This window comes from Lithobates pipiens, unplaced genomic scaffold, assembly GCF_037356315.1.
Source record: "Lithobates pipiens isolate NorthernLeopardFrog02 unplaced genomic scaffold, aLitPip1_a1.2 Scaffold_35, whole genome shotgun sequence".
Lineage (NCBI taxonomy): Eukaryota > Metazoa > Chordata > Amphibia > Anura > Ranidae > Lithobates > Lithobates pipiens.
The window spans coordinates 8157455-8172492 of NW_027507811.1; the positions used below are offsets into that span (position 1 = coordinate 8157455).

At 44.8% G+C, this 15038-nt stretch overlaps 2 protein-coding genes across 2 annotated transcripts in view; both read left to right on the plus strand.

The window, feature by feature from the left end:
* Positions 1–8662, plus strand: part of LOC143955711 (uncharacterized) — a 338238-nt gene extending 329576 nt beyond the window's left edge. Inside the window, exon 3 of the mRNA XM_077465828.1 lies at positions 7295–8662. Within this exon, the coding sequence (XP_077321954.1) occupies positions 7295–8402 (1108 nt within the window). The 3' untranslated portion in view covers positions 8403–8662. The remainder of the gene's footprint in view (positions 1–7294) is intronic.
* LOC143955541 (uncharacterized) overlaps positions 3771–15038 on the plus strand; it is a 124768-nt gene continuing 113500 nt past the window's right edge. The window contains exons 1-2 of the mRNA XM_077465589.1: positions 3771–4269; positions 5266–5368. The gene's annotated coding sequence lies outside the window, so the exon portion shown is untranslated. The remainder of the gene's footprint in view (positions 4270–5265; positions 5369–15038) is intronic.

A 15038-nucleotide genomic window follows, 5' to 3' on the forward strand; every position in this document is an offset into this window, starting at 1 on the left:
AGGAACATACCACATCGTCCCGGAAAAAAAGAGTGAGTGATTCGTGGTAAGAAGGGCAAATTTATCCGTCAGTTGTGATGGGGAGTTTGGGGTCTTGCAGTGTAAGGTCCAGAGTCTCGAAGCGTAGAAAGAGATAAGTCGGTGGTAAGTTCGTGCGCGTTACACGCCCGCACAGTACGAACGGTGATGAATTCAGGGGAGAATAGGGTTAGTTGGAGACATCAGAGCAAACGATGAGCAATACAACGTAAGTCAGCGAGTGTACATTTCGAGCTGGTACCTTATTTGGTGGGTGCCGTCGGATTAAGATCTTCTTAGTCTCCTGTAGTCCGGAGACGCCGTGGGGCTGTGGTTCCGCAGGTTACCTGATGGGCGCGGGGACGAAGGCGGCGGATGTGACCTGCGGCGGCGGCCAATGTGGAAGTTTCCTGCTTCAGCTATACCCTCCATAGATTCAGCTCTGTGTAGCGTGGGTAAGCGAAAGTCACTGTACCAATCAGGGACATCCACTGGAGGTAGGTTGAGGGCAGAACAAAAATGATCCAGGTCCTCCGGCACACGCAAGTTGACTGTGTGGCCATTAGCTGTAGCTGAAAGGCAGAACGGATATTTCCAGCGGTATGTGATGGCCCTCGTACGAAGGACATCCAGAAGAGGCTTTAACTCCCTTCGTCTTTGGAGGGTGATAGAGGACAGGTCTTGGAAGATTCGTATTTCTGTCCCGTGGTGTAGTATTCTCCCCCTGTTTCTCGCCTTTCTCATAATTTCTTCTTTTACGATGAAATCTGTGAGGCAACAGATGACATCCCTCGGCGGATCCGTCTCTCTTCCTCTAGGGCGAAGAGCCCTGTGGATACGTTCGAATGTGATCATCGTATCTGGAGCTCTCTCTAGTAGGTCGTTAAAGATCGTCGTTACCGCTTGGGCCAGTTGCTGCGGTTCAATAGATTTGGGCAATCCTCTCACCCTTACATTGCGGCGGCGGCCGCGATTGTCGAGATCCTCCAAGTGGCGGTTCACCTCCCTGAGGTGGATCGAATGTGATTCCGCGATTTGCTGTACTTGGCACAGCGCTGTGTCATGGCGGGCCTGTACTTCTTCCACGTCCTCCATTCGCAGCGTTATGGCGCGAAAGTCCTCTCGGAGCTCCGAGATGGCCGCGGATAATGTATTTTTTATGTCCGCCGCAACTGCCCGCAAGTCCGCAATATTGAGGGCAGGAGGTGTCGGAGGATCCATGGCAGAAGCCTGAGGGCTGCGGCTTCGTGACCTGTGTGCGGGTCTGCTGGCTGGAGGGGCCTCGTGGATTGCGGCCTGTGAGTCCGGCGTCGCGCCTCTGGATCGGGCCCGAAATATCTCGGGTATGTTTTGGCTCAGCGGTGCTTCTTGGCTCCGGGGTGGACGGGAGCCTACCGGGGGGGTATTTTGTTGTTTGCTCCCCATGGTGTAAGGTAAATAGGGCTTCTTAACGGCTGTTGCTGGACCTCTGGGAACGGGAGGTGAGGATCAAGCGTCCATCTTCCTCAGGCACCAAGCCACGCCCCCGAATTTCTTTCTCAGTTTAGGTCGATATGTATTCTTCATATGTTTGGTAACATCGGACACATCGGACACGTTTGACACTATTTTGGGACCATTGTCTTTTATATAGCGATCAGTGCTATAAAAATGCACTGATTACTGCGTAAATGGCAGGGAAGGGGTTAAACACTAGGGGGCGATCAAGGGGTTAAGTGTGTCCTAGGGAGGTGTTCTAACTGTAGGGGGGATGGGCTACCACTGACATGACAGCGATCACTGCTCCGGATCACTGGGAGCAGTAGATCCCTGTCATGTCACAAGACAGAACGGGGAAATGCCTTGTTTACAAAGGCATTTCCCCGTTCTGCCGCTCTGTGACACGATCGTGGGACACGGGTAGACATCAAATCATGGAGTACGCAGCACACGCGCCCCACAATGCTGCATCTTAAAGGGGACGTACATGTACGCCCATTTGCGCAGCCGCGCCGACGTGTATCGTCATGCATAGGTCAGCAAGTGGTTAATATTTAATTAATGTGTAAATGGCAGGGAAGGGGTTAAACACTAGGGGGCAATCAAGGGGTTAAGTGTGTCCTAGGGAGGTGTTCTAACTGTAGGGGGGATGGGTTACCACTGACATGACAGCGATCACTGCTCCCGATCACTGGGAGCAGTAGATCCCTGTCATGTCACAAGACAGAACGGGGAAATGCCTTGTTTACAAAGGCATTTCCCCGTTCTGCCGCTCTGTGAAACGATCGTGGGACACGGGTAGACATCAAATCATGGAGTACGCAGCACACGCGCCCCACAATGCCGCATCTTAAAGGGGACGTACATGTACGCCCATTTGCGCAGCCGCGCCGACGTGTATCGTCATGCATGGGTCAGCAAGTGGTTAATATTTAATTATTAAATATTTGTCCTGAAACCATACGTCCCGGCGGCTGAAGCTATTCCTAGATGTCTGTACAAACAGAGATTACCTGCGGTGATCACTGCTGAATGCGCTTTGCGTGTGGTTCTTAACAAAAGGGTCCATCATAAATGGTATAAAAGACACCTATGTGGTATGCAAAATATTCCATCCTTTATATCAGGGATTCTCAACCAGGGTTCCATGGAATCCTAGGGTTCCACCAAAGGTTGTTAGTGGTTTATTGAGCAGTAAGCAACTTCTGCCTCCCAGATAAGTTCCCTCTGACACCACTGATCCTTTTAACTATCTGTAAGGGGGTATTATTCCCAGTGACAACAAGTGTAAAGCCGCGTACACACGGTCTGAATTTTCGACAACAACTGTTCGATGGGAGCTTGTTGTCGTAAATTCCCACTGTTGTGTGGGCTCGATCGGACATTTTCCGTCGGAATTTCTGACAAACAAAATTTGAGAGCTGGATCTCAAATTTTCCGACAGCAACGTTCTCGTAAATTCCGAGCGTGTGTACGCAATTCCGACGCACAAAATCCCACGCATGCTCGGGAAATCAAGCAGAAGTGCCACACTGGCTATTGATCTTCCTTTTTCTCTGCTCGTCGTACTTGTTGCATGTGTCACCGCGTTCTTGGCGTTCGGAACTTCCCACAACATTTGTGTGACCGTGTTTATGCAAGACAAGTTTGAGCCAACATCCGTCGGAAAAAAAAAACATGGAGATTTTGTTGTTGGAATGTGCGATCGTATGTAAAGGGCATTAGTACCGATCTTCCCACTGACCATCAAACGAATGTATCATGAGTTATACATAATTTTTTTTCAGACTCAAAAGATATTTTAGTGAATTCTCTGAGCTGAAAAAGGTTGACCCCAAGACAATGAGCTGCAAGAGACCCCCTGAAAAAATTATAAAAAAATGACACAGTTGCTTCTCATGTGTATGCAGACAAGAAACAGAGGTCAACAGGGCTGGACTGGGACAGAAATTTGGCCCTGGACTTCATCCAGACCGGCCCACTTACATTTTGAGTGTCCCATTAGCACTCCCTTACATCAGAATGTCCCATCACCAGCCCCCTTACACCAGAGTGTCCCATCAGCACCCCTTACATCAGAGAGTCCCATAAATAGCCCCCTTACATCAGAGTGTCCCATCAGCAGCCCCCTTACATCAGAGAGTCCCATCAGCACCTCCTTACATCAGAGTGTCCCATCAGCAGCCCCCTTACATCAGAGTGTCCCATCAGCAGCCCCCTTACATCAGAGTGTCCCATCAGCAGCCCCCTTACATCAGAGAGTCCCATCAGCAGCCCCCTTACATCAGAGTGTCCCATAACCAGCCCCCTTTCATCAGAGTGGCCCACTGAGCCTTCGGCCCACCGGGAAACTCCCGGTTGTCCCAATGGCCAGTACATACCTGGAGGTCAATAGGCTGCTGGAAATCTGCAAAAGAAAAAACAAATAGCTGCTAATAGGCTGCAGGACATCTGCTGGTAATATGTAATCCTTCTTCTTGAACTTACAATATAAAAATGTATAGAGATGTGTCTGGTTTTCTATGATGGGGTATGATGAATAAGGCAAGGCGTGGCTGTGAATTCAAACAGATGTTTCTCGGGGCTGCAGTTCCTTTGAGCTACACAAGGTGGAGATCTCACCTTTACCCAGACAGGAAGTCTCTATGCAAGACGGGAAGTGATGTCAAGCTCAGACAGGAAGTGATGTCAGGTATAAATGGGAAGTTCCAGTCGAGAGGCGAGTTGGGAGGAACTAGAGAGGAGACATTGCTGGAAGTGGCAGGAGAGGAGGTAATAAGAAATTATTTTCTCTTTACACCCAGTAACCCCCCCGTCATGACCATCCTCTTCGTCCTCCAGCAGATGATGATACATATTTATATATATATATATATATATATATATATATATATATACATATGCGTGTGTGGAAACATAGATTAACCCCTTCAGGGTCTGAACATTTCCCCACTTACTGGCCCGAAAGATTTTACTTTATTTTAGATGTGTGTCACCTTCTCGCTTTAGCAGTCTCTTGTAACGAGGGACGAGATTCGGGTTGTACTTAAATGTGACCCCAAATTCAAGAATTTGAATTTTGGTGGAATTTATGGTTGAATCATTTTGGTGTCCATCCGTAATTGATAACCCTGCCCTTCACTATAAGAGGGGGGGTTCTGAAATAATCCAGTAATGGGTAGAGGAGGTGCATAATTCTGGGCGTGAGATCATCCAGTAACGGGGTAGGAGGTGGAGAAGCACAACCCTCACTACTTTGTGCACCACCTCCCTGTACAGCTTCCAATTGTCCCGTAAATCTCTTGATTATCATGTTCCACAAGAGGGTGAGCAGCGGGGAACATTCTCTTAGTTTTGGAGATTTGTCACCTTCTCATCCTAGCAGTCTATTGTAATGAGAGATGACATTTGAATTCGGGTTGTACTGAGATCTGACTCCAATTTCCAAAATGTTAATGTTAGTGGAATTTCTAGTTGATTAGCTTTGGCGCCCATCCATAATACCCTGAGCACAGCTTTTGACCCGGTTCAGCGACTAATGATGGGGTGTGGATAATCCCACCTCTGACTATAAGAAGGAGGTATGAGATCAGCCAACAATGGAGGTGGAGGTAGGACAAAATATAACAGATTTGTGGGGCACAAAAAACATCCAATCTACATCTGCCAGTTCCCACTGCGGGCAACCCAACTATTAATCCCTTATATTCTCATCCTAATATTGTACAACAAATACAGTCCAGATAATTTGCTTCCATCCCTCTATAGAGAAACCGGTATAGATCACATCAGGATGGAGGAGGGCTGGGTTCACGTGACTGAGAGGATACTAAATCTCACCCTGGAGATCATCTACCTGCTGACCGGAGAGGTGAGGAGGATTCTGGGAGGTCACATGACATCACTCTTATCTCTAGTAATAAAACACAGACCTGACCTGAGAGGTGAGGAGGATTCTGGGAGGTCACATGACATCACTCTTATCTCTATTAATAAAAGACAGACCTGACCGGAGAGGTGAGGCGGATTCTGGGAGGTCACATGACATCACTCTTATCTCTATTAATAAAACACAGACCTGACCGGAGAGGTGAGGAGGATTCTGGGAGGTCACATGACATCACTCTTATCTCTAATAATAAAACACAGACCTGACCGGAGAGGTGAGGAGGATTCTGGGATGTCACATGACATCACTCTTATCTCTATTAATAAAACACAGACCTGACCGGAGAGGTGAGGAGGATTCTGGGAGGTCACATGACATCACTCTTATCTCTATTAATAAAACACAGACCTGACCGGAGAGGTGAGGAGGATTCTGGGATTCTAACATGATGTTCCTATTGGTTCTCCAATACAGAGATTTCCTCTGGTGAAGTCCGGTGATCATATGACCATCACAGTGCCTCCATGTGACTCCCTAAAACCTGAGAGACACAACATGGAGAAGATTCTAGAAGTCACCAAGAAGATGATGGAGCTGCTGACAGGAGAGGTGAGGAGGATTCTGGGAATTGTGGGACATTATCCAGTAACAGACAAGGGATGTGTCTGGATGGTGACTGTATCATTGTGTGTGTCAGGTTCCTATAAGGTGTCAGGATGTCACTGTCTATTTCTCCATGGAGGAGTGGGAGTATTTAGAAGGACACAAGGATCTCTACAAGGACGTCATGATGGCCAATCAGCCGCCCCTCACATCACCGGGTAAGAGGAGACTTTATTGTAAAGGAGAGAGCAGTACGGAGGCTCCACCTAGATCCCCCATCATCTGATAAACACATAGAAACAATGTATTCAGTCAGTGTGTGTGTTTCCTACAGATGGATCCAGTAATGGGAACCCACCAGAGAGATGTCCCCGTCCTCTGTATTCCCGGGATTCCACACAGGAAGGTCACACCATCCCCCACCATCATCAGGTTGAAGAATATAAATTTTTAATACTTATGATTTATATACAGGCTTTTTTGCTTCAATGAATGTGTTATACATTTTAGAATGGAAACCTTGAGAATTATAATATTGATATCAAAGAAGAGTATAAAAAGGAGGATGAGGAGTACGGTGTGATGGACACATTTTCAGAAGAACGCAAGGATATGATGGAGCAACCTAGTAATAGAAACCCACCAGAGAGATGTCCCCGTCCTCTGTATTCCCGGGATTCCACACAGGAAGGTCACACCATCCCCCACCATCATCAGGTAGGTGGAGTTGAGGGTCGGGAACATAAAGTGATTGAACACTCTGACATGTGGAGATGATGTGTGGACTCTACAAGATGATATTTTCTATGTGATCTCACATCATAAATACTTCTATGTTACAGATGTTATTTTCTGCCATTCTGTTGGTTTAGGGTGAAGATCTGATGAACATGAAAGTTGAGGGTGAAGTAGAAGAGACGTATGTGAGGGATGATCAGCAATATACGGAGGAGGCTGGAATGACGAGGACATTCATAGAGGAGGACACTCCTACAGAGATCAGCACAGGTGACCCATCATATATTCTTCTCTTATCTCTGCTCTGTTACTGCTCACTGATTGGTCCAGAGTAGGGCGGGAGCTGAGTGATATCAGCCAATAATAGGTTGATAATGGTCTCCTCCCTGTACTGATACCCTATTTGTGGTTCAGCTGGCAGTATTAGGTTGTGGGTCACTCCTAGTTACAGTCCCAGAGAACATCTCCTCACTCATATCTACCTGATCCAGATAGGATCTTGATGGAAGTGAACTAACCCTCTCATATCTATTGATGATGTTTTTATATTTTTCCAGGACACGCCATGGAGAAACCCTCAAAGGATCGTCTCACTTTATCTCCAGGTTGTAGAATGGAAGATGAGGACATCACAGGAGATTGTGGAGGAGAAAAGACAATGATCTCCACTATGGATGGTGGACTTCACAGTGTGGATAGACCATGGAGTCCCTCCGACTCCGAGCAACCTCGTACTGTGCGGGATGGTGCCGAAATTCAGGTGGAATGTGGGGAGAATTTTAGCTTTGAAGTTCGGATTACTAAACGTAAGAGATCTCAAACAATCGAGAAGCCGTATTCCTGTTCTGAGTGTGGGAAATGTTTTCTTCATAAATCAACATTCATCATACATTACAGATCTCACACGGGGGAGAAGCCGTTTACCTGCTCTGAGTGCGGGAAATGTTTTTCACAGAAGGCTCACCTTTCCAAACATCAGAGATCTCACACGTTGGAGAAGCCGTTTTCCTGCTCTGAGTGCGGGAAAAGTTTTTCACAAAATGCTCACCTTTCCAAACATCAGAGATTACACACGGAGGGAAAGCCATATGTCTGCCCTGAGTGTGGAAAACGTTGTGCACAGAAAACAGAACTCGAAATACATCAAAGATCTCACACACATTTAAAGCCGCATGCCTGCCTCGAGTGCGGGAAACGTTTTTTACATATGTCCTATCTTTCCATACATCAGAAATTGCACACTGCTGAGAAGTTTTCCTGCCAAAAGTGTGGGAAATGTTATACACAGAAATCAGAATTCGATAAACACCAAAGATCTCACGCACAGGAGAAGCGGTATCCCTGCCCTGATTGCGGGAAGCGTTTTTCACACCACTCTGGTCTTTACATGCATAAAAAATTGCACACGGGGAAGAAGCCGTTTTCCTGTCCAGAGTGCGGGAAATGTTTTTCACAGAAATCCCATCTTGTCAAACATCTAAGATCTCACACTGGGGAGAAGCCGTATTCCTGCCCTGAGTGTGGGAAATGTTATTCACAGAAGTCCAGTTTTAAGGTACATCAGTTCTACCACACAGGGGAAAAGCCATTTTCCTGCCTTGAGTGCGGGAAATGTTATTCACAGAAATCCGAACTTGTCAGACATCAAAAATCTCACACAGGGGAGAATGAATGAAATGTTATTCAAAGGAGTCTTATCTTGGCAAACATCAGAGAACCTACACAACCCTCAATTAGTGTTCCGAATGTAGGAAATGTCTTCTATATGAATAATTTGTGCCACGAGTGAAAAACTCAGACATGTATAAACCTCAGAACAATTATTAAAAAAAAAAATTCCATTACATTTACTTTTGGGCGCACTGATATTCTGCATAGAGCTTACATCGAGCCTACCTGAGTTAATACGCCAAATAAAGTGCTGCAAGAAAACAATCTTGTGTCTGTGTAAATCCGTAATCAAATATCACCTCAGTGGGGTTGATTTACTAAAACTGTAAAGTGCAAAATCCTGTGCAGCTTGTAAGGGAACGTCCCACACTTCGTTTGAGTGCTTCCGTCATATACCGCTTCCTCCAGTCTGAATATGGATATTAGATATTATAGCCTCATATTACAACCAAGAACTAGGTAGGACTAGTTTGGCTGCAAAGCTGGAACTGTTTATTTGAACAAGAATACAGGCTTTTATACACTTGAGAAGGAGGTTCCCCCTCCCTCCTGATCATATTACCCTAATAATACAAACTGTAACCAGAAAGATAAATTAACATGAGCTAATTAACTAGTCATTTAACCAGCCTAGGTTACAAAGTAGGTGAGGTCGAAAAAAGACACAAGTCCATCAAGTCCAACCTATGTGTGATTATATGCCAGAATTACATTGTATATCCCTGTAAGTTGTGGTCGTTCAGGTGCTTATCTAACAGTTTCTTGAAACTATCGATGCCCTATTTTAGGTCAGACTTGCCATCTTCTAGCTCAGAAGACACAATATACACATTATCATAAGTATAAACACAGAACATCTTCACACAAAAGCAGGAGCCCCCAGTAGCAGACTGACCGGCTCTTACATCAAAGAACATGAAATCCATATCTAAGCAATGCTATGATTAATTATCGATACCCTATTTTAGGTCAGACTTGCCATCTTCTAGCTCAGAAGACACAATATACACATTATCATAAGTATAAACACAGAACATCTTCACACAATAGCAGGAGCCCCCAGTAGCAGACTGACCGGCTCTTACATCAAAGAACATGAAATCCATATCTAAGCAATGCTATGATTAATTATCGATACCCTATTTTAGGTCAGACTTGCCATCTTCTAGCTCAGAAGACACAATATACACATTATCATAAGTATAAACACAGAACATCTTCTCACAATAGCAGGAGCCCCCAGTAGCAGACTGACCGGCTCTTACATCAAAGAACATGAAATCCATATCTAAGCAATGCTATGATTAATTAAGGTTGCAGATAGCATGGCAACAGTCTACAAAACTCTTACAATGTTCCATAATTTTCTCAGTCACCCTGTGCCCCTAAAAGACACAGAAGGTGCATGGGGAGCTGAAACAAGGATCTCACAACCTCTCCAAGGGATTCTGGGTTCCATGGGCCCCCCGCCCAAAGTGGTTCCCGTCACAGAGCTGTGCATAGAAACCAATCAGCTTCCAGGTTTTATTGTCAAAGCTAAATTGAACAAGCTGAAGTTAGAAGCTGATTGGCTACCATGCACAGTTTCACCTGATTTTCCACTTTCCTGTTTAAAGAGGAAGTAAACCCTGATGAGTTTACTTCCTATTTTTTTCCCTGCAAAGGTAAAGCATAATGGACTACTATGCATCGCATCGCATAGTAGCCCATTATGTGTCACTTACCTGACACAGGAGCCAGCGAAGTCGCCGCTGTCCCCTGTAGTCCGCCGCATCCATCTTGCTGGTGGCGTCTCGCAGCTCTGCCGCTGTCATTCGGCGAAGCCGCGATGACATCACTCCCGCGCATGCGCACGGGAGTCGACAAATGCAGCAGCTCCATTCTTGGAACTGCCGCGCTCAGTGCGCCTGCGCGCCGCTGTCTACGGCGCATGCGCCGTAGACAGCGGTGCCCGTTTTCGGGCAAATATCTCCTAAACCATATAGGTTTAGGAGATATTGCTTGGACCTACAGGTAAGCCTTATTCTAGGCTTACCTGTAGGTCAAAGTGGTTTGTAAGGGTTTACAACCACTTTAAGTAAATCAACTTCAGTTCATTCTGTAATGCCACGTACACACGACCGGACTTTCTAGCAGACTAAGTCCGACGGTCTTCCCGACGGACTTTCGGGCAAAGTTCCAACAAAACGGACTTGGCCACACACGAACGGACTAAGCCCTTGTACACACGGTCGGAGATTCCAACAACCAAATCCGTCGGATTTTGTCCGAAACTGTTGTATACAAACGGTCGGACAAAGTTGTCGGAAAATCCGATCGTTCAGAACGTGATGACGTTATTTTGCTACGACGGGACTACGTTCAGGCTAGTAGCCAATAGCTTTGGTTTAGGAATTTGATCTGAGCATGCGTGGCACTTTGTCCGATCGGAATTCTCTACACATGATCGGAGTATGTCCGATCGGAGCATTTTGTCGGAAAATATTTCCGGCAAGTTGGAAAATTTGGTCCGATGGATATTCTGACGGAAACAGTCCGATGAAGACCACACACAGTCGGAATATCCGACAAAACGCTCCGATCGGACACATTCCGTCGGAATCTCCGATCGTGTGTACAAGGGCTAAGTCTGTTCGTTTTGAACCTGATAACGTAAGACGGGACTAAAAAAGGAAGTTCAATAGCCAGTAGCCAATAGCTTCCCTTGCTTCGTATTTGGTCCATCGCTCCAGCATACAGACGCACGGTTTTCCCGATAGGAATTGAGTCCGTCGGACAGATTTGAAACATGTTCCTATTTCTAGGTCTGTCGCATTTTTTAAAACACCACACACGATCGGATTGTTCGACGTACTGATTCCGTCAGACCTAGTCTGCCGGAAAGTCGGGTTGTGTGTACGTGGCATTAGCCAAACCACCTGCTCACCTTTAAATATCCACCTATAATGGGTCAATCTGCACTTTGCCCCTTAACGAGGGCTTCAGATCTCCATAGGACTCTCCAGATGTATTAACAGCTCTCTTCTTAATGAATATATTTCCATACTCCAAATGCACCAACCAGCTTCTTCCTTAAAGTGGAGTTCCACCAAAGAGCTTATACGCTTCCTCCCCCTCCGGTGCCGGATTTAGCACCTTTCAGGGGGGGGGGGCCCTGATTTGTGACAGGTCCCCTTCCCCACTTCCAAGAACGGGGCCACAGCCCAATCTCCTTGAATTTAAGCCCCCTACTTCTTCCCCCCTGGATAGACTTTACTCCCGGGTTCCCTTAATAGGAATGGCGGCGGCAGCACCCGAGAGGCGATCCGAAGATCAGCTGGGGTGCCGACATCGTGGGAACCCTGGACAGGTAAGTTCCCTAATATTAATATTAAAAGTCAACAGCTACAGTATTTGTAGCTGCTGACTTTTGATTTTTTTTCATCCAGGCTCGACTTCCTCTTTAACCACTTCCATACCAGGCCTATTCTGGCACTCCTCTCCTACATGTAAAAATCATGTTTTTTTTTGCTAGAAAATCCCAGAAACCCCTATATATATATATATATATATATATATATTTTTTTTTTTAGGAGAAACCCTAGGGAATCAAATGGTGGTTTGTTGCAACTTTTAATACCACACATATTTGCGCAGCATTTTTTAAAATTAAAAATTTTTCATTTTTTGTTAAAAAAAAATTCAAACGCATAAATAAAAAAATAAAAAACGAATGTTAGCCCCATTTTTTTTGTGAAAGATTATGTTTTGCCAAGTAAATAGATACCTAACATGTTACGCTTTAAAATTGCGCACACTTGTGGAATGGCGCCAAACTTCGGTACTTCAAAATCTCCATAGGCGACCCTTTAAAGATTTTTACAAGTTACATGTTTAGATTTACAGAGGAGGTCTTGGGCTAGAATTGTTGCTCTCGCTCTAGCGCACGTGGCGATACCTCACACGTGGTTTGAGCGCCGTTTACATATGTGGGCACAACATATGTATGCGTTCGCAAAAACCCGGGGGCGGGAGGGCGCTCTAAAAATTTTTTTACATTTATTTATTGTTTATTTTATTTTTTAATTTTATTTATTTTTATGTTTTTTTACACTTTCCCTTAAATTTTTTTTACATTTTTTTTTTATCACTTTTATTCCTATTACAAGGAATGTAAACATCCCTTGTAATAGGAATGAGGCACGGCAGGTCCTCGTAATGGAGAGATGTGAGGTCTATAAGACCCTACATCTCTCCTCTAGGCAGGAAAGGCTGAGATTAAAAAAAAAAAAAAAAAACGCCCTTGGCCTTTCCAGCCGCATACACAGCAGTATTTACAACTATGATTGACTGCGCAATTGTAATTCAAAGTGCGACAGAGCTGAAAGCTGAAAATCGGCCTGGGCCCTGGCAGGCAAGTGGTTAATCCATGGTGCTCGGAAAAAATAGAAAGTCATCATCATGTAATATGTTTTGAATTCATAAACTTTATCGGCCAAAATAAAATAAAACCCAATAGAAATACACTCACAAGTAAAATGCACAACTTTCCTGTGTACTAGGAGTAGTTTGCCACTTTAATTATACACTGCCCCTCTAAGAAACAACATCGGCATCACATCTACAGTAAAAACACCTAAACCCTCGGCTTTCAGGTAAAACGTGATGAGGTCAATGCGTTTCGTCACGCACCTCATGTCTGCCTAATGTCCTCTTTCTCCTTGTCAAATGTGGCCTACTAAAAATATTTACATGATGTGCAGCATGTCTCTGTAATATTTCTGCCTGTTCTCTCTGACAATATCCATAACTGAGAAGGTCCCATATAATCATATTGTCCTTCGGCGGGCAGTCTGTCCTGTACAAATAAAACTTCCTTTTTTTATGTCCTCGTGCCGTACGATCAGAAGAAATAAGTTCTATATCTCTATAACGAATTTATAGACCTTTATTTGGGAGAAAAAAAAAATCCAGCAAATGCCGGGATTCATCCCCCCATACTTTTGATGCAGAGTTCATCCGATGCCAAAACTTGGTCCTCAGGCTAAGCTGATCCTTGGGATAGATATCTATAGCAAGAGCTCGGATTATTGTTCCCACAATGCTCTGAGACCGGACCTAGGATGGGTCATTATAGGAGACGTCTGTCTACGAAGCGTAAACACAAACTAACCTCTGTTGACGTCAACGTCAAAGTACACAGGGAAAAGGAAGTCCCTCCCTCTTTTCTGCAAACACAACCATTCCTCATACAGGGATTCCCACACATCACCCATATGCTTGGTCCCTTCATTGGCCCCCTCCAGCGACAACCTTGTCTGTGGGAGTGACAACAATCACCGCCAAAAATGTAATGAGACCAAACAGGTGGCAAGACCCAGGTGTAAATAGGCTGCTAGGAAAATTCAACAAAAAGAAAAAGAGAAATAAATGCTAATAGGTTGCAGGAAATCTGATATATAAAGTGTACATTCTGTGGATGGGGGTGGAGATCTGCACCAGAGGTGACCCCAGGGGGAGATGTCCTGGATGTTCAGGTTTTACTCCAGAGTCCCTCTGGTCCTCAATCACCACTAGAATGTTAGTTAGTTTTTTTTTTTATAATAAATTAGCTATATTAGATATGTTTGGATGTGTGGTTTTGTTTTTGTTTTTTTATTATTCAGCAGATCTTCTGCAACCTATTAGCATCTTTTTTTCAACAGATCTTCTACAACCTATTGGCATCTATATTCTTTTTTTTTTTTCAGCAGGTTTTCTTGCAACCTATCAGCATCTTTTTTTGCTGTTTATTTTCAGCAGATCTCCCACAGCTTATTGACATCTATTTCTTGTCTGCGTGCAAGCACTGATTGGTTCATTGACTCCATACTCAGACATTGCAATATAATTGTAAACAGGAGGTGATGTGATCCTCCGTCTGGAGCTCAGGGTAAAACAGTGTTTATAAATGTGTGTGGGTTTATATGATGGGAAGTATTGAGGAAGGCCCCCCCCCCCCCCCCCCAGTGGGTGAAACATGTTAGAGTCCCTGTCCAGATGTTTTATATCCATGAGATGTAATAAAGGATCGTGAGGATCTGTACTGGAGGGCCGGACTATGTATGTATTAAATCTGTAATCAGTTTGTGGTTTAGGCCGTGTTGTGTTCACATTATGAGTCATTTCTCGGAGCTGCAGTCTCTCTAAGCTCCACAAGGTGGTGCTCTCACTTCTACCAGACAGGAAGTCTCTATGGAAAACAGGAAGTGATGTCAGGTACAGACAGGAAGTGATCTCAGTTATAAACAGGATGTGAGAGGTGAGTCGGGTGGAAGTAGAGTGGAGACGTTGTTGGAAGTGGCAGCAGAAGAGGTAATAAGATCTTATTTTCTATTTACACCTAGTAACCCTCCGTCATGTCCGTCCTCTTCCTCCATAGTCACTGTGACATCTTTTATCTCCAGCAGATGATGATACACACATATATAGTGTGGGAACCTAGATTAACCCCTTCAGGGGCAGAACATTCCCCCACTTACGGGGCCGGAACATTCTCTTCATTTTGGTGATGTACAGAGGATAATAGTTTTATGTAGACATAAAGGCCAAATAATAAGAGGCTACTGGACCCCAATAAACATATTAAGCACTAAATTAAATGTTCCTCTGTGTGTAATCC